General features: G+C 43.1%; 1 protein-coding gene and 1 pseudogene across 2 annotated transcripts; one reads left to right on the top strand and one right to left on the bottom strand.

Annotated features, from left to right (window-relative positions):
• Positions 1-1,505: 1,505 nt before the first annotated feature.
• LOC121434651 lies at positions 1,506-12,977 on the bottom strand (annotated as a pseudogene).
• On the top strand, positions 9,618-18,388 carry LOC121434627 (myosin regulatory light polypeptide 9). 2 transcript variants are annotated; one of them, XM_041633549.1, is made up of 4 exons: positions 9,618-9,767; positions 15,132-15,330; positions 15,917-16,078; positions 17,882-18,388. In XM_041633549.1, exons 2-4 carry the CDS (start codon positions 15,147-15,149, stop codon positions 18,052-18,054), a joined length of 519 nt encoding a protein of 172 aa, XP_041489483.1. In that variant the 5' UTR covers positions 9,618-9,767; positions 15,132-15,146; the 3' UTR covers positions 18,055-18,388. The 2 variants fall into 2 exon arrangements, with proteins under 2 accessions (XP_041489483.1, XP_041489482.1); XM_041633548.1 differs by lacking the exon at positions 9,618-9,767 and adding an exon at positions 13,951-14,097.
• The last annotated feature ends 1,965 nt before the right edge of the window (positions 18,389-20,353 follow it).

Below are 20,353 nucleotides of genomic sequence, written 5' to 3'. Positions count from 1 at the left end.
CACTACACGCTATAGTGATCTTTATTCATGGTTTATAAATAAAGCTTGCCTGAGACCAGAAGATAAAACTAAGCCACTAGAGGCCATGCAGTGGTGTCACACACTTTCAATCCCAGGATTTGGGAGACAGAAGCAGATGGGCCTCAGTTTCTCTATTTTATTTTCCAACAGTATTTCATGTTGAAAAGATATCTTCCATCATTGTTTATTGCACTTGGGAAAAGAGGTATTGAGCTTCCTAGTTTCAAATTTTTACCATTTTTCAGCCCTCGGCCAATTTTCTGTTTTTAAACTTAGTAGCATCTGGCTTAGTGGAATTTTGTTCATTTATAATACTTTAAAGTTATGTTAAGACATGGTCTTTAATGAGGCATTTTATATGAAATTATTATGAAATAGAGTTACAATAGGAATTAATGTAGTGGAGCTAAGCATTTTCTTTAATGTCCTCTTTTGCCTTGGATAATAAATTTTATTGAGTGCCATGAGCCACCTTTTGGGGTGACTTCTGCCATAGTCCTGGCTACACCAGCTTCATATGTTTCAGGGTGGAGGTGTGTGAATTATAAATGCTAAGATAAGAAAGAAACAAAGAGACACAGAATAGTACCAGGAGGGCAATTCAGTGAACACTGAATGCTGAATTTGCCCGTGTTTATTTTTCATACACTTTTATAACTCAATAGAAAAGGGGGAAAGAAAGAAAAAGACTGCTTTAACATGACACAAAGGACAACCAGAACAGTTACTTGCTTCAATACTTGAGACATCAAGTCACTATTTCCTGAGTGAAGCATTTGATGCTTGTAGCAATGAACACACCCTAGACCAAGTATCCTGTAGGCAGTCACTCCCTATGCCAACCCTCTTATTTTAAATGAAGGACTACAGGAGTATGCTTGAATTCTCTGACCTTTGGTCAGGATGGAGCAGATCCACCTCTAACGGTCATCTTAATGTCCAAAACACCAAGTAACCACACCCTAGGTCAGGCTACACCTGTTAACAACTTTGAAAGAGCAAAAATTAAGCTCAGACTCTCTGGCCTTCAGACAAGGTGGAACAGGCTCACATCTGTGTCCCAACAATTGAGCCTATCTATCTAAACAGTATCTAACCCCTCCATGGCTAATCTGACCATCTATGTGGTTGAGGAAATTTCATTTTGGACTTAGGAGACCAAAAGAAGTTTGATGACATTCAATTTGGTTGAGTTTCAAACAGGATGGCTCTCATCATCTATTTAACTACTCCCCAAAATGCCCTGTGTCTTTTCTACTGCTTTTGCCCCAAATTTTATGGTGCACAGCCGAAAGTTTTACTGTGTTCAGGTGGCACTGGGAACACAAACAAAAGAAGGCTCTCTGGGCAGCAAATCCACCTTCATAGTGTTTTCTTCTTCCTTACCCAAGTAATGCGTGGAGCGCACAGGTGGCCACTGAAGAACCCCGACCTAGGGAAGCCCTTCAGATTAACCTCTGGGTCCGTGGCTTTCGTGGGCAGGAACCAGCACCAAGAACAGTGCTTCACTGACTTGGCGCTCTGTGGTCAACAGAAACAGAGGTATTCTGTGTGAAGTGCCTACAAGTTACATAGATGAGATATTACTTTCATCTGCCATTGCTTCTCTGGAAAGGAGAATTCAGCCTAAAGCCAGAGCATATTTACAGGTGCTAATGCAGCCTTTTCTCAAGGTACTGATTTCAGTGGGGTTGAGCCCACTTGCTGGGAAGTTCCATGAGGTTCATATGATCTCTTTCTCTGGGAAAAAGAAAGATAGGAGTAAGTATTACTCTTCCTTTTAGGTAAGTGTTCCCCAAAGGCCCATCTGTTAAAGGCTCCTCCTGCCCCTTTGAAGCCAACCACCTACATCTCTCCATTTGCCTACAGTCACATCACTCTCTGGATCTCCTCTGCCTCCATGTTCCACTCTGAAAACTCTGTGACATTTGTCACAATGGAACAATGCAGGATAATCTTCTTAATTTAAGGCCAGGTCATTTGTAGAAGAAGCTGCGGGCTGCGTTCCTGCCTCCTGGCTCCCGGCCACCTGGCTAGCTTATGCCCTGAAATAACAACACACAAATTGTATTCATTTAAACACTGCTTGGCCCATTAGTTCCAGCCTCTTATTGGCTAATTCTCACATCTTGCTTTAACCCATAGTTAGTAATCTGTGTAGCACCATGGTAATCTGTGGTAATAATCTGTACACAGGTAGTAGTAATCTGTGGTGGTTTACTGGGAAAGATCTTAACCTGCGTCCATCTCTGAGAGGAGAGGAATGGTGTCTGCCTAAATCTGCTTCTTCCTCCCAGCATTCTGTTCTGTCTACTCTGCCTACCTAAGCTGCTGTCCTATCAAAGGGCCAAGGCAGTTTCTTTATTAACCAATGAAAGTAACACACAGACAGAAGACTCTCCCACATCATTTCCCCTTTTTCTGTTTAAACAAAAAAGAAAGGCGCTCACTTTAACATAGTAAAATTACATATAACAAAACCGTTATCAAGCAAGAATTACAGTTACAATATTTATATCTACTTTATCTTTTATCATAACTAAGGAAAACAATAACTACCTATTCTCATTAGCAGCTTTAATTTCATTATTTACCTTAATTCTTTTTGCAATATAACTCAACAGAGGTCCTAGGAAATCGGATATGGGTATCTTTGAGGGACTATTATTCTGTCTACTATGCACAGGGTACATTACAGCATTCTTGCTGACAGGAATAATACAATAGAAAAAGAACTGGATATTGCAGAAGCAGGGAGAACTACTAGTGTGGACATGGGTGAGAGGACAGAGAAATGGGCTTTTTAGGACCTAGTTACCAAGGGAAGACTCTTGGGGCAGATGTAGGGCAGTAGATGATGAAGTGACCATTTTCTCAGTGACCTACAAGCAAGGTCATCACCTGTGAGTAACAGTGGAGTAGAAGTCACAGAGGTTTGACGATGAGCAGAGAATATGCTCAGTATCTGCTTGTATTGCAAGCATGAAGATTGGAATTTGATCCCAAGAACACATGGTTTAAAAAAAAAAAGCCAGACATGGCGATGAGAGTCAGAGATCCTTGGGATGTGAGGTTTGCTAGCCAACCAGTCTAGCCTACCTAGGAGATTCCCAGACCAGTAAAGACACCTATCCCCCCACCCCTCCAAAAAAGTGCATATGTGAGGTTTCCCTCCAGCCCCTACATGCACACATATACACATGTACATTTATACACATGCACAGGGGGCAGGGATACGTTATAGAACTGACACCTAAGAAAAAAAGAGCACGATAGGGCTAGAGACACACGAGAAGCAGCAAGGACCACTGAAGTCTGTGATCACTGCCTTAGTAAATGATCACTAACACGTTTCTTCCAGTCAAGCAGACAAAGAAATCTGCCATGGTAATTCGTCAGGGTAAGCTCTACCACTTAAAATTCCAGGCCTCAATACAACCACAGTTGTGTACTGACAAAACTGCATGAATGTCTTCCTTAATTCTCACAAAAACTGGAAAAAGTAGATTATATTAATATTATTGTGCCATTTTTCAGAAGAGGACACTAAAGGGGTTGCTAAAGTAAGCCTGAACTATAATTCTTGTTTAATGTATTATTTTAGGTAAAACTAATATTGGCATTATAAAATTAACTCAATAAATATAATCTGATCAATACATTTATTTATTAACAATTAGAATCACTTATGTCAAGATAACATTTTGAAATAGCTTATGATAATGGGAGTTTTTCTAACAATGGGGCAGCCTGTTTTTACCCTTAGAGTCTGGTATCATCATCAAGGTAACTGTTACTGTACAGTTGACATGTTTTCTTTATATTCTGTCTTGCATCTTACTTAGTATTCTAATTTTTCTTTTTTTAATATTTATTTATTTATTTATTTATTTATTTATTATGCATACAATATTCTGACTGTGTCTATGCCTGCAGGCCTGAAGAGGACACCAGACCCCATTACAGATGGTTGTGAGCCACCATGTAGTTGCTGGGATTGAACTCAGGACCTTTGGTAGAGCAGGCAATGCTCTTAATCACTGAGCCATCTCTCCAGCCCTGTATTCTAATTTTCTAAGCGCTTACTTAACTTACTTTTACTGCTACAGAGCTGAGGCTTTAGCTCAGCGGAAAAGTGCTTATTGAACATGTACAAGGCCCTGGGTTTGAGATCAGTACTGAAAAAATAGCATAGAATAAGTTTATTCAAATATCCTTAATTCAATTCCACATTTCATTTTTTCTTTCCTCTTTGGAGACAGTCCTCAAGTAGTAGCTGAAGATGACCTGAGAGTCCTGCCTCGCCCTCCCAAGTGCACAGATTACAGGCATACACTGCCGCTCTGGGTTTATGTAGTGCGGAGGATCGAACTCAAGGCTTGTGCCAGCAGGCACTCTACCAACTGCACTACCTGTGTGTATGCCTCGGTCCCATGTGCCTTTCACCTCACTCATCATTCCTCAGCTTAAAAGAATTTTGATTAAGTCCATTATATGAATTATGAAAATTTCAAAGATGTAATGAAAATATTACATGGAAAATAATTTGGGAGTGGGAGAAATGGCTCAATAGTTAAGAACACTTGTTGCTTTTGCAGAGGACTCAGGTTCAGTGCCTAAGCACCCACATGGTGGCTTACAGTTATCCATAAATCCAGTTCCAGGGGATCCAACACTGTCTCTTCTGACCTCCAAGGACACATGCTACACATACATACATGAAAGCAAAACACTCACACATAAAATAAACTAAATAAACATAAAACATTTTTAAGAAAAAAATGTTGACTAAAATTTAGAAACTAGAAATTCTTTATTCATGTTGACTTTTCTACACACTTTTAATATACTATTTGTATTCTATTTATAGCTTTTGTGCCTGTGCCGTAAATTTAATTATCAGACTTATTTAAACATCCTTTTCATTTGAAAGACAAGAGCTCCTCCTACTGTTTTCCTAGACTAATGCTCACTGTTACACCACACATATCTCACCTACAAGGGATTAGACTTCTTATTGTTAAAGCCAGAGTGATGGCTGGAAACGTAGCTGTTCTGGTGCTTGCCTAGTATACATGAAGTCCTCACTTCAATTCCCAGAGCGGCACAGAAACAGGCATATGGCACATGCTGTAATCCCAGCACTTGGGAGGTAGAGGCAGTAGGATGAGGAGTTTAAATGCAGCCTGACACTACATGAGACCATATCTCCAAACACAAAGAAGAATATAAGCCCATATTTCTCGACATTCAGAAATTTCTTACATGCAACAAAATTCAAAAGAGGGGCTGGAGAAATGGCTCAGTGGTTAAGAGCATTGCCTGCTCTTCTAAAGGTCCTGAGTTCAATTCCCAGCAACCACATGGTGGCCCACAACCATCTGTAATGAGGTCTAGTGCCCTCTTCTGGCTTTCAGGCATACACGCAGAAAGAATATTGTATACATAATAAATAAATAAATAAATAAATAAATAAAATCAAAAGTGATTGAGCCAAGTGAGTAAAAGTGCTTGCCGCCACGTCTGCTGATTGACATTTCCTCCCTGGGACCCACGAAGTAACAGGAGAGACCTAAGTCCCACAAGTTGTCCTTTGACTTACAAACACACACACACACACACTTAAAATTTACAAAAAAAGAATTAGAAAACATTATTTTCTTTCAATTGTGCTACCAACTAGCTATTTGCACCCAAATAAGTATCCAAATAGCAAAGATTTGCTGGTATTCATAACTAGATACTATATGAGAAGTATAAATTTGCCCTGTGCTTCTTTCTCTCCTACTTCTAGAAAACCAAAGACATAGAGGTTATACTTCTGACTTTTGAGTGACTATTTGAACAACCTTGCAAATAACTTAAGTCTATTGGATCTCAGTTTATGTGAGAAAAGCAAATGTCTATGCAGGCCCACTGGGCTGTGGGGGGATTAAATATTACGTAAACACCTTGCATGTACTAGGCACACAGTAATGTTTTATTAGCTCGTTCTTTCTCATTAGCCCTGACCTTGGGAAAATAAACATCTTACTCTGGGGAAGAAGAAATTAAATAGTGTCATTTTGGTACTCATAGTACTCCCAAACAATCATTATAATACTGAGCCCCAAGTCACTAGTGTAGAGTTTTCTCAACCTTAGCCCTTTAGATGGCATCTCTGACTTCTACTCTCTACATCCCTGCAGCAGCCCTTTGGTTATGATGATCCAAAACATCCCCTGACATTGCCAAGTGTTCCTTTAGAGCATAGGTTCTCAACCTGTGGGTCACGACCTCTCTGAGGGTGGACTGACCCTTTCACAGGGGTCACCTAAGGCCATCAGAAAACACAGATATTTACATTATGATTCGGTTATGAAGTCACAACTAAAATAATTTTCTGTTGGGGGTCACCACAACATGAGAAATTGTATAAAAGGGTCACAGTATTAGGAAGGTTAAAAACCACTGCTTTAGAACCAAAATCTATACTCCTCACCTCTGGCTCTACTCCTGGCTATTAAGAACAACAACATTAGTGGAACATGGGTGCTATTTCGAGAGAGGAACCCTAGGAGATAATAAAATTTAGAGAGACCATAGGATGAGGCCCTAATCAGTTAGTACTCATAGGAAAAAGGAGGGAAAACCTCTCCCTGCCATCTAGAACAGGGCAAGAAGGAGGCTGTGTCTGAGCCAGAAAGAGGGTCTTCAGCAAGAAGCAAACCAGACAGTTCCTTGATCTTGGACTTCTCAGCCTCCACAAAGTGGAAAACATGTTATTTAAGATGCCAAGCCTGTGATTTTATATATATGTATATGGCAGCCATGTGAATACCAATTTTAATAGAATAGGAAATCTTGCAAAACATCACAGATATGTATTGTTTAGTTATACACATTTCTTTTTAACTTTTATTGTGTTTATTTATTTTGTGGGTGTGTCAGTGGACAGCTTATAAAAACTGGCTCTTTCCTTCTGCCATGTAGGCCCCTAGGATTGAGTTTAGGTCACCAGACTTGGTGGCAAGCAGGGCCATCTTGCCAGTCCTGAGATAAATTTCCTACTCCAAGTTTCAGTTAAAAATATGAAAGTCACCAGAAGCTAAGGAGATGGCTCAATGGGTAAAAGCATTTGCTGTGTATGCCTGTAACTCCAACAGTGAGGGGCAGACACTGGAGGATTCCCAGGGCCAGGCTAGCCGAAACAATGAACTTCTGGTTCAGTGAAAAGTGCAAGAAGACAGCTGACATTCAATCTGACGTACACACACACATGCATGCACACACACACTTATTTAAAAGCCACTCTTCTGTATATAGAAAATCTTTTAAAGTTATAAATAAGGGTCCGGAGAGATAACTCAGCAGTTAAGAAGTCTGGCTACTCTTCCAGAGATCCAGAGTTCAATTCCCACCACCCACGAGGCAGCTCATAACCGGTTATAACTGTAGTCCTGTGGGATCTGATGCCCTCTTCTGGTGTGCAGATGTAAATGCAGACAAAACATCCACTTGCACAAAATAAAATCTTTAAGAAAAATAAAATTATAAATGATCACATTTAATCGGGAAGCCCTGTAAGGCAAGGTGGAGAAATATAGAAAACTGAGGTCAACCGAGGGACTTGCTCTCAGAGTTGCACAGAACCCAGACTGCCAAACTTGTAGTGAGAAGGTTTTCACCTGATGTTTTAGGAAGATCTCCTCCAGGTTCCAAAAGAACAGGGACATCGAACAGCTAAGAGGCCTTCAGTAGTGGGTCTATCATTAACATGTCATATCAGAACGTTAGGTAAAGTAGTGAGACTTAATTTTTCCACATTGACTTGGTATATCCATAGTTCTCTGGAAATGAATAAAGGGCAAACAGAAACCAACTTCCGAACAGCCAGGTTCTTTGCCCCTTCAGACAATTGAACATGCTTCTCTCCTTTCCTCCACTAACCCCTGGAATCAGTCCAACTGCCCTCTGGGGATGTCTTCCAGCACTCCCCTGGTAGGTGTATTTGTTCTTCTGTAACCTTTCGCATGTTTGTTCCTCGTAATTCTCCCCCATTTCTGTTCCATCCCACAACCCCATCCCAGAGATGGCCATTGTTCATTTTGAAATGGGCAAACCGCAGCTCGGGGCACAGTGTTTACCAGTTTAGTACGTATTGGCTGATTTGACGGGGACTCGGCGGGAATTCCTACAGAAGCCAACAACGCACTGTTTTCCAGGTGAAGGGGAAACTGAACTGCCCACTTCCTTGTTATCATCTACAGGGGTTTTGATTTTCCGCCGCAGAACAGCCAGGCCTGAAGGCCCGAGCTTCCCAGTGTGACAGGCCAGTACCGGATGGAGGGTAGCGCGCTGCTGCCTCCCAAGAACCTACCACAGTTTGACTCTGTACTGTCATGGCTTGCCACCAGCTGTGTGCCCAACTTTCCCAAAAAGTCATGCTAGACCCCTTAAGTCCTTGACTCCCCAGAACCTGCTCTTGACAGTCCTGATTCAGGGAGCTGGGGATGAATTACCCAATTATTTATATCTTTAGTTAGCACCCCAAATGGTTCATATTATCAAAGAAGGGAGGGAAATTTTGTTTCGGTCACCTCCAGGATTAGGACTTTTATTTTCTTCAGTGGCTTTACCTGAGTTAACCTTAAACCATATCACGTATGTTCCATGAAGAAAACAGCTGGTCTTAGGACTATTTAACACGTATCATTTAGAACAGCGCCTTCGTTTTCCTGGGTCAAGCGACAGAGCTCTGGAGATGAAGAAGAAACTCTACAACTGCTCTGGTCTCGCCAGGGTCGCAATCTGCTTCTGGGTCCGAGCTGGTACAGCCTCTGCAGGATTCCTCACAGGGGCGAAGCGGTCCAGGAGGTTTTCCCTTTAACCAGAACCATCGCTGGCAGCTGACTCACGTAAAGGAGACCTGAGGGGTAAATGGGTCCTGCACTTAGCCCCAATTCACCAAGTCACCCTCGAGCGATGGGTGGAGCAGGAGTCACCATCAGGGCTAAAGGGGACTCTTGCAGGAAGTTCCAGGGAACTTTTTTGGGGGGCGAGAGTGGAATCTGGACCAAAGAGACAACGGGGCCCTGAAAGCTCAGTGTTCCCTCCCACGTGGAGTGTGAAGTACTCCATAAAAGGCCACTCCGCAACTTTCCAAAAGGCTCGCACACGCCCTCTCGGCGCCGAGCGGACCCCGAGGCGCTGACCTAGACGCTGATTCACGCGAACTTCCTGCACAGGCGCATTCCAGCAGGGACCGCGCCGGCGGGCGCTCGGGGGCGGAGCCGGTCCAGTCACGTGCGGCCCCGCGTCCCTCCGCGATTCCCCTACAAGGACTGGAGCCGGGGCCCCCGCCCCTCGCCGTGCTCTGGAATGCCGGCGTTGGAAAACGGCGGGACGGACGCAACCATCTGCGGGAGGAAGGGGGGAGACGATCGCAATTCCAGAAGAGACGGGAAAAAGACGAAGAGTCAGTAATTGGAACAAGAGATCCTCTACACAACCCTCTCAGTTCTAAGTTCCGCGCTCTGTGCTGCCCATGGGCGCCGTGCTCCCGCCAACCGCTCGGACATCTTCCCTAGGGTCCCCTCCCGTCGGTGCCGTCCCACGGAGGCGGTGGGAATGGTGGCTAGGCTTCCTTCCGGTTTGCTGGAGGAGGCCGGAAGTGGCCGTTCTGGGGCAGCTGGATAGTTGTTAAGTCGGTGAGAGCGGTTGGCAGAGCATCGCCGAGACACCCTCGATTCTCGCGGCTGGGCAGGGTGAGTGGGGCTGGCCTCGGGGCATGCGTGGCCCGTCCCGAGAAGGCGTCCCCGCGGGTGGCGGGAAGCTTGGGGGAAGCGGGGAGCACACCTGGGCAGGTGTGCCTGCGTGATCGCGGGCGGCTGTGGGCTGGGAAGCCGCGTGCTGGGGCGGCCGGGACGCAAACTTGCTCTGTTTGCTAAACTTGGAGCTTAGGAGATGATGCTCAGCTCGCTGGCGCCGCACGCCTGGGCCCGCGAAACCGGAGCCCCACAGAGCTGACTCCGAAACTATGTTTAGTTGCTAACGTAAACTTGCCAGAGAGTTTGCTGATAAAAAAAACAAAACAAAACAAAACAAAACCGTAGCACAGCCGCCCTCTGCAGCTGTTGTTGCAGCTGTACGGCTACGTGTTTAGTAGGAAGAACCCATTCAAATTTAGCAGCTCAGAGGGCGCTCCTCTAATTAGAACTTTTTCTTTGATGTTTGAACGGGGAGGAGAGATTGGGGTTACGTTTGTCTCTCGAGGGGACTAAGTCGACTTTACAGAGGAGTATTTTTAGTTAGAGTCGTTCAGTAGATATGTAAAATATTAGAACTTCAGAGATCGATCATTTAAGATTTTAACTTCTTATATGCAAAAGTTTGTATCAAAAGGTGGAAAAAGCGAGTTTACTGAAATTGCTGGTATTTTCTTTTTCCGAATGGCTCTTGATAAGGATTAATAGAAAAGCATTTTATCTTCAAAAGTGAGATGTAGCAGACGAGTCGATCCTGACAACTAATTGACTTTTTAAAAAGTGCTCGGACTTCTTGGGTGTGGCTGTCTGGGAGATTTGAATCGATTCTCAGCTGGAAGTGTGCCTGAGAAATGAAAACTCGGCTTTCCTTGGTACTGAAACGCCCAACTTGAGAATATACTTTCAAAAACTGAATTTGCCCACACACACCCAAAAATCTTATCTTGGAAACAAATGGCACTGATGAAATGACAGATTTGATCTGGAGTTTGAAGCAGGCCAAATACCTAGGTCTTAGCACACTAGGAGGTTCTGGGATGGGAGTTTTCCAAGGGATGTATCACCCAGTTTTAAGGGTTTTTCATTAAAAGGTATTTTAATATAACTTTTCCTAAGTATGCTTGTTTTAGATATTCGTTAAAGGATTTTTCTTTTTTACGTGTGTTACCAGTTTAGGAGCTCTGAGATCCTGCTATTTTAACTTAGGCAATCTCATGTATAATTTAGTATTGATTGGTCTCACTTCATAGCTTTCACGGGCAGCTCTGTTGTTGTTATGGAAAAAATGTCACTAAGGCCCAGGCTAGCCTAGAACTTGAGATGGTCCTGCTTCAAGTGCTAGGATTATATACCTAGTTGTGAACTGCCACACCCAGCTTTTATAAATTCTACATTTCTAAAGATCCTGAAAAATCTGGTATGTATAAAAAGCCTCTCTGAGGATCTGTCTTTTGTTTTCCCATGCCTTCATAGTCCGATGTCTTCCTTAAGCATGGACTCCCATCTTAGCAAACTAACACACAAAATCGCTCAGGCTGGGAATGTAGCTCAGTAGTAGAGTGCTTACCTAGCATGTGTGAGGCCCGAGGATCAATCCCCAGAACTGCACAAAACAACCCTCCCCATATTAGTCACTGCTGAAGCACTGTTAACTTAGCTTAAAACATTATACGCCTTTCCATCTGTAAGCCAGAGTGTCCCGACCACCGTCGACTGCCTTCCTTCTCTTTCTGATGCTTTGAAACCCTCATGTGTTCGCTAGAAGGCCAGTCTGCAAATTTCCCTGCTTTTCAAGTTTCACCCCAAAGATCTTTCCCAAGGCTTCCAAAGTGGGGAGGATCTCACATGTTCCTCTCATGCACCCTAAATAAAAAATAGTCACAATGATTGTAAAATATTTACAATTTCACACGAGAATTGTGTTTTACATCTTCACTTTTGGAGACAGTAGAAGAGTGTCTTAGAACCACAGCAAAGAGAATTCTACCAATTCTGTCAAACATTATCTCTTTGAGATCATAGCGCTTTTCTCCACGTGATCCCTTTACCTAAGTTTATTCCAGCCGTGTTTGTAGTTCGGTGTGAAAAAATAAACAGTTTCTATTGTTTTGTATAGATGCCTAATTGACCATCCCAGGCCTGTGAAGCTCCAAGTTTCTGCATTGGAGATAAGAATCAGTCTTATCTCCTTGAAAAAGTTGAGGCTCGAAAGTTATCGGATTTGGAAAGAATTAACTGCTTGAATTAGGATGGAACAGCTGACTCTTGATTATAAACAAAGTTTCTAATTTCCAACTGATAATGCCCTGGGTTATTTAGCCTCCCCTCCCTTGTTTTAGACAAGGTCTTACTTTGTGTCCTTGGCTGTCCGCCTCCCCGGTGTTGGGATGAAAGGAATTCACCACCATTCCCGGCTTCATTCTTTCATTATTTTTATGCATTGGTTTAGCTTGAGAGTCATACCTCTGAAGTGTATGTAGCTCATTTCATAAGTTGAACTAATCATTGCATTTCCTTATAGTTGCCTCTCCAACTATATTTTAACTTCTTTAAGATAGGTCACGTATGTGCTTTACATTTTTAACTTTTGACTAGTGTTCAATGCTAATAACATTTGATATGCATTAATATAATTAGCTGGTCCTAATACAATCATTTGAATTAAGCATGGGATGAGCTAAAGTTCTGGGTGAAGCTGTTGTTAATGCTAAATAAAACACCAGAAAGGAATCTTTTTGATTGTTTTGTAATGCATTTACTAATGTTTTGGTGGTTGAAAAAGTCAGTGGACTCTGTTGCTTCTGGAGTATGGGGCTCAGGAACTCTGGTGGGGCTGTCCCTTTCCTCTTCGCCACCACAGGCTTCTGGCTTGTCAGGATGACACTGGCCCTGGGGATGGTCGCCATGCCCAGAATAAGGGGGTGTTTGTTCTTTTGAATCATGTGCCTGATTTGCTGAGGGTGGCCGTGCATTCTTGTTGATGGTGGTCCTTACGTAAGAAGTGTCTGGTTTTAGCTGACCAGGTCTGGGATTCATGACCACCATGACCCCTTTGCCCCCAGCCACAGCCTGCACTCCCATAGTCTTGCTGTGAGTCAACCTGTTGTAGCAGGAGTTGCTGGCCTGCGGATTGCTGTGCGTTCTCTTATTCCCCTTGATCAGGAAACTGGAGAAGTTCCAAACCACTATCCATTGCACATGCGCAGACATGGCGGTATCTCCTTTCCCTGTGGCGGCCGGAGACGGAAAGAGTGCATTTACTAATTTTTAAATGCATGGTTTAAATAATAGGAAATATAGTCTTAAAGGTTACATATGACTTTTAACATGTTAAACATTTTTATAAAGGAATTTTAATAGTGCACCCATCAAATTTAGTTTTCCGTGAGATTTTAAAGAGTAAAAATCCACCTTTGTCAGCCATTTGACTGATTCTCATCAGTTTTTCTGTTCTTAGCATAACTGACATTCCTGTGTCACTGGGGAAGGGGAACAATGTTGTCATACAAACAGGCTATTTTTGAAGATGATTTTTGACTTGCAAAGGTGGACTATGCTTAATATTGGAGAGCTGTGGACTAGTAAACATGTGCCACTCGCCAGAGTTCGTGAGGGCATTTAAGAGACGCATCCCGTCATACCTGCCATTAGCCATTTAGATCAGGGGAAAGAATGCAACTTTGTGTAGTAAATGAGACGTATGTCTCCATAGGCGAATGCATTTTACGAATGCTTTCAGTAGGCTGTAAAAGACAGTCTCCTAAAGGAGAAATAAAAGTAGGAAATTTGGGAATATATAATTTCTGTGCTGTGCATGGCATCTTTCCAAAGACATCCCGCTGTACTGCCTATGTGCAGATGGATTGGATTTGTGACTGACCATTCGTTTAAGGATTTCCTACAAAAACCTGAAACCAGATTTCCATAGGGAGCCGTGTGAGCAGAGCTGCTCTGATGTTTCTGTAGCTGTTTGTGGTCTGATGGTGTGGTGTGGTCAAGGAAGGAATGTAAGAACTAACTTCTTTTTTGTTTTTTATTTTTGCTTTTTTACCTCATAGGAAGCATTCTAGAGGTCACTTTGGGTGCTGGAATCTAGGTAGCGGTTCATTCTTTGCAGTCCACAGACTTATTTTTAGCGCAAGGGCATGGTGCTTGCTGCATCATGGCTAGATGTTGTTTTCAGAACGTAAGCTTTAAAACTGTTATCTTGGTCAGAGTGGAGTCAGTAGTCCCTGTTTTAGCCCTGCCTGGAGGAATATAACTCAGCAGTGGCTTAGGCTTGCTGATCAGGATTCTGCTGGCTGTCATCTCCACCTCACCCTGAAGAATGGTATGCTGGAATTTTACTATCTGATAACTCGGGGGTTTTCCACTTCAATCATTTGGTATTGTGTTTTTTAAAGTTGCGTGTTCACAGGAAAAACATTTTCATTTTATGTATTAGATGTTCTTTTAAGTTTTCCAGGGATAAATGTATTAGAGAGTGAAGATAGAATCTGTGATCTTGAGGTGTTCTTTAAACGAAATTGCTTACAGCTTGTACTCTGATTTTGAAAGAGAAGCCTTAGCTGTATCGGGTGTTGAGTGCAGAGCAGCTCTGTATAAAGTACAGTCTGTAAGACTTAACGCCTGGTGAGTTAACTTCAGTTTCTATGCCTTTATGTTAGCCTTTCAGCAAACTGTTGTTGAACGACGCTGAATCCGGAAATGAGGGTGCGATCTGAAATGTTCTCTGACTGGAAGAATAGCACCTGTCAGTAGAGGTTGGAAGGGAAGACCTCTTCCATTGGTCATTTTTTCTGATGGCGTGCTCTACAGGAGGCTAGGCTTCTGAACACTAGTTAGTACCTCTTAGCAAACCCGTAGTGCTGATGTATAAGAACTGCTACTGTTTCCTGGGTATCTAAGGTTTTTTTTCTCTCTTTCTCACTCTCTCTTGTGTGCGTGCATGTGCGCGTGCACACACACTCACACTCACATACACATGCACGCACCTCCTTGGATTTTATTTTTCTGTTGTTGTTAGGCTCTATGGTAGTACTAGGGGTATGTATATAATCTTGATGTGCTGTGAACTGTGACTTGATGTTGGTGGAATTAGAAGTGATGGTCCTTTTATAAAAAATCTTTCAACTTTAAGAGTGAATGAATTCAAAACTGAAGACTGGTTTTTCTCTTTTAGTTTGGTTGTTGGGGTGATGGTCCTGAATGGCTAGAAATCTTGACGCACTTGGGTTACCCCACTGAAACTTGCCACTGACTGATAAAAAGACAATTCCACTCATCTTCATTAATCTCTGTTGTTATCCATACTTAGTAATCTTAGATACTGATTTTATTTCCCTTGAATTCTTTCTTAATTAGGATTTAACCACCACCATGTCGAGCAAAAGGGCAAAGACCAAGACCACCAAGAAGCGCCCTCAGCGCGCAACATCCAATGTGTTCGCCATGTTTGACCAGTCCCAGATCCAAGAGTTCAAAGAGGCCTTCAACATGATCGACCAGAACCGGGATGGCTTCATCGACAAGGAGGACTTGCATGACATGCTGGCTTCAATGGGTAATGTTCACTTACAGTGTTGATGTATTAGCTAGGATTCCCTTAATGTTTTCATGATTCTTAAAGCTCTATGGAGTCTGTCTAAGTGATTGATTTAGGAGCAGTGTTTCCCACTGGTGCACACGCAGACGCCTGTGCCTATCTCAGGGTTGGGCTGAAGGGCTGTGTGTGCATGCAGGTATGTGGGTGCTGTCTGAGAAAGTGAGTGCATACAGCTCTTTCAGAGGAATTGAGTTGGGTTCCCAGCACCCACATTTAGTAGCTCACAACCACTTGAAACTCCAGCTGCAGGAGGATTCTCTGGGTACCTGCACCCTTGTGCATGTACCCCCCCACACACATAATTAAAAATAAGTCCTTATAAAGAGAAAGTGAGAGATCTTGATTAAAAGCAGTATTAATCCTTCTGCCATCTCACTGGAATATTACATATTTATTGTAGATCTCTGAACTTTCCCCTTGTTTTGCTATCATGAACCCAAATAGCAAACAATATAGTGGTTTCATTTCCTGCTAGAATGTTTACGGCGATTAAGCGTTTGGTGTATTTCGTAATGTAATTATGAGTATGGCTCTTTTTGTTTAGGAAAAAATCCAACTGATGAATATCTAGATGCCATGATGAATGAGGCCCCGGGCCCCATCAATTTCACCATGTTCCTCACCATGTTTGGAGAGAAGTTGAATGGCACAGATCCCGAGGATGTCATCAGAAACGCCTTCGCCTGCTTTGATGAGGAAGCAACAGGTAAGTCGGGGTGACTTAATCACAATGCTGTTTTAGTTATGTAACAAGATACACAGTATTTAAAGTGTGGTGAGTTAGCACTTTCTGAAGGTTTTCTCCAGCTTTCTTTTCGTGTGCTCATCACACGCCTTACTCCTCCTCCCTTCCACATGAGTGTGTGAGTGTGACTTGTGGACTTTTTCTGGGCTCCTTAAGTATTAGTTGTTTTCAGAAGTTTGTTGGTTAAATTTGCAACTTCTTTGGGAAACGTACTTACTCTTTTACTTAAAGGTTAATTGCCCAAGGTCCTGACTGTCAGTACTGTGTTAAAGGAGTAGCTGGCCAGAACAGCCTGGTAGATTGCTATAGACCACAGCATAGTAGTCTTGTGTTTGCCTGTCAGGCATCTCTGAACTCCAGATTATCCATCCCATGTGCTATCTAACCTCTATATTAGAATATTCCAAGAAGACCTTAGACTCTGGTATCAGATGAGCAGGTTTCAGGTCCTCTTCTGCTGTGTGATAGCTGTGTATTCGGGCAGGTTACTTTGGTAAGGTCTGTTTTTATTTTTGATGAAACTGGCAATACTATGACCTTATCTTGCAGGGCTGTTATGAGGATGAAATGGGGGATGAGATGGGTAGCTAGTGTCAAGCATGCTGCTGGGATGGAGCTGACTGAGAAGAAGGACGTGCTTGGTGCGGTGCTGCAGGACTAGAGCCTGTAAACCCAGCGCTCAGGAAGCTGAGTCTGGAATCATGGCTTTGGGATATAGAAGACTATATCCCCAAAAACAGACCATTAAAACTAACAGTGTTAACTATTGGAATGCCTGGTCCTTTGGCAAAAGTAGAGGAGAAAGCATATGGGGCCTATTTTCTAAGATTTCCACAGTGTGTGTAGAGAGGGAAGGCGCCCTCTGGTTGCCGACATTACTACAGTAGGCTAGTCTTAAATGCCCGTGGTTGGCAGGGCCAGCTGGTGGAAGCATGTTCTCCTCGCTCTAGCTTTCAAGCTCCCCGCAGCATGGCCATCTTCTGATTTTCACATATGACCGCCACAGAAGAGGCACATGTGTGCATGTGAGTGTGACTTGTAGGCTTTTTCCTGGCTCCTCAAAAACAATAAGCCTTTCCTCTCTTTCCATGCGCCAAGTTCTTCACTCGTGATTCTCTCCTGGCACGTGCATGGTGGGCATATTTTAGTTGTGTGCTTACTGCCAACCACAGCTCGTTCATGTGAGTCGGCTGCAGTGAGTGATTGATTTCTACAAAGCTACCCATCTAAGACTTTAGGGGCCTTCTTTAAAAATGTAGGATTGGAGTTTCTTTGTTAATCTCATCTTGTTTGTCAATCTCACTTTGTGGGAAATGTATTCTTAGTGTATTAATTTCACACCCAGGAAGTTGTTTGAGTCTGTTCTTTTTTGCTTTGTGACTAAGCCTGTTTCATTTCTTTTCCACCTATAGTATATTAAGGGTTCTTAATCACTGTGCATACAAGTTACTTGAGCCCTTTAACACTGCTAGTACTAGAAAGAAACGAGGACTAACACAGGGTTCTGCTTCTGTTTTGTGAGTAATTCCATTCTTTTTGGCAGGAGGGTTTTATGGAAATGTCAGGTAGCGGTGGCTGCTATCGGCTTGTACAGTTTGTGTGCCTCTTGCTGAACACCAAGCCAACAGGAAGGATGTGGGACAGGCAGGCAGCGGAGTAACACCATGAGCATCTGCTTGTCTCTGTTAGGGCTGCAGGCCCGTGAAAATACATGGACTGTGCAGTGGGTGTGGGTCTTCTGATCCTCCATTCTTTACCCTCCAGGCACCATCCAGGAGGACTACCTGAGGGAGCTGCTGACCACCATGGGCGACCGCTTCACAGATGAGGAAGTGGATGAGCTCTACAGGGAGGCCCCCATTGACAAGAAGGGCAATTTCAACTACATCGAGTTCACGCGCATCCTCAAGCACGGAGCAAAAGACAAAGACGACTGAAGAACTCCAAATTTCAGCTACATGTTCCCTGTTGCCACTGGGGTATTTCTGAGGTTTTTCTCCTAGAACCCGGTGCATGCCCTAGCTTACTGCTTTTTGCTGTCTGGTTTTGTATTTATATAATCTCAGCCTCTTTGGGCCACATGTATCTTTATAATCAGACTGGAAATGGGACTTGGTGTCGTTATCCAACCAGAAAGTAAGGTAACGGGACTTACAGGCAGTCTTGTCCCTCCTGTGTAATAACTGCAGCCCACACAGAGTCAATATATTTTTTCAGAGAAAGTTATCCACTCAATTTTTTCTGAATGATAATTAAACTTTCTTGATAAAATACTTAGTTGTTTATTTCCCACTTGGTTTTAGTGTTATTGCGTCTTGGAAGCAAGGCAGATGGAGTGAACAGCATTCCTGTGAGCTTGCTTAGCTCTTCCAGTGTCCCTCGTCTTTTTAAAAGCAGCCCTGGTTTCCTCTGCACCTGTTTATTTCTCCCCTCTCGGGGAAATCAGATTTTAACTGCCCTATTTGGGTTTCCTAGACTTGGTCTACAATTTTGAAAACAATTCCTGCATAATTGTGAGCACTTGAGCAGCTTGAGATACTAGAGTTCGACACTTTATTTCCTCCGACTTTAAACTTCTGTACATTACTTCCTGACCCTAAAATAAGATCAGGCCACTAAGTATACTAATTTTCATTTGTTGTATCAAAAAACTCTATTCAGCGCTAAAGGTTCTATGGAATGCTTTTAAGAAAAAGATTTCTGTGTTGTGTTTCCAGCTATCGGAAATACACATAGTATCTTTTGTTGTGTACAGTTTTTCCCTTATAGCAACCCCTATTGAAGGGATGTTTGTTTCTGCAGAGAGTCGTGTGTGAGCTTTAGACACTCCTAACCTACCCACAGTCACAACAGCTGTGGCTGCATGCCTGGGAAAGTGAGGTCATCGTTTCGATCCAAAAATAACTTTTGTTATGTGTGATAATTCAGAACTGTTGCTGAGCTAATCAGGGAAAACACTTGTTCTGTTTAGTTTTCTAATGTTTCAAAACTTCCCAAGTTTAAAAAGACTTGAAGCAAGGGGGTTGGTGGGTTTGCTTCAACAAGGCCCGTCCTTGAAGGAAACCATTACCTCATTTGATAAACAATTTCGGAATGCCTTTGAGCAGCAGGTTAGAGAGCCAGAGCCACCAAGTGGAATGGGGGCAGGGGACAGGGGATCATAACAACTGCTCTTTGCTTCCTTCAAGATTACAATCTCAGAAATCTGCCCTAGTTTCCTGCTTGAATTTCGTTTTTGTTTTTTTTTTTTTAAGCAAAATAACTTTTTCAGCTTATCCACTCAGTGCTAGTCTTGCCGAATTTCCATTTCTACTGAAAACAATACAAACCCCAACCTACCACCTCTGCGTTAACACATCTTCAGCCAGGGATAAGTTATTTCCACTCTAGGAAGAAAGTACTACTAAAATTATCTCTCGCTGCGTCCATCTCCATCCGGACAACCCCATAAACAGCCGTTAGGAACAGTAGTAGGTGGTCAGCCCTCAGTGAAATCAAACAGTTTGCTAGTGGGACTCTGCGTAGTAGCTGGGTTTTGCTTACACAAGAATGGCTGCCAATGAAAAGCTGTCAAAATGTCTCCTAGCAACGGACTTGACTACAGAACCATTCTCTAGAGTTTCCATGATGAGAATGATCTCAAAAGCCCCAGGAAAGCACTCCAAGGGGCAGCACCCCACCGTCTGCTCATGGTCATGTTGCCTTTGAGACTCAGTGCCCAGATTGAGTGCGTCTGACCAGGGAACCTGAGACCTAGGGCAGGAAGTGAATGCATGCAGCTGGGACAAAGGGAGGACGGCCAGAATAAAAGGCAGACTGAGGAGAGGAGGGAAGGACAAGTGGACAGGGACAGAAACAGTTACAGAAAGCTGGTTTAGGAGGAAGGAGGGTGGTCACCCCGTCACAGAGAAGTGTAGGGAGCTTTGCCATGCGTCAGCCATTAGGTAGTTCAGAATGCAGAAACCACAATGAAACAGTATAGTGAACAATGCAGACGTTTAGGGCTCTGGCAGATCTGCAGTTTCAAGTCCCAGTTCTGCTACACCAGGGATTTCTTCTCAGGCGGGCGTAAGCAAGCTACTTAACCTTTGTTGACCTCTTTCTCCACTTCTAAAATAAGTCAATGCTGTTCCTAATTGCATTTTATGATTAAAAGCAACATGGATCTAGAGCTGGGTGTGGTTGAATAAACCCCACTCATTACCCAAGTAGATTTGTGGTCAGGCTGTTCTTAAA

The sequence above is a fragment of the Microtus oregoni genome, unplaced genomic scaffold, assembly GCF_018167655.1.
Source record: "Microtus oregoni isolate MIOR12 unplaced genomic scaffold, Mior012 000044F_ref0000062, whole genome shotgun sequence".
NCBI classification, from domain to species: domain Eukaryota; kingdom Metazoa; phylum Chordata; class Mammalia; order Rodentia; family Cricetidae; genus Microtus; species Microtus oregoni.
This window is presented reverse-complemented; position numbering and strand designations above follow the sequence as displayed.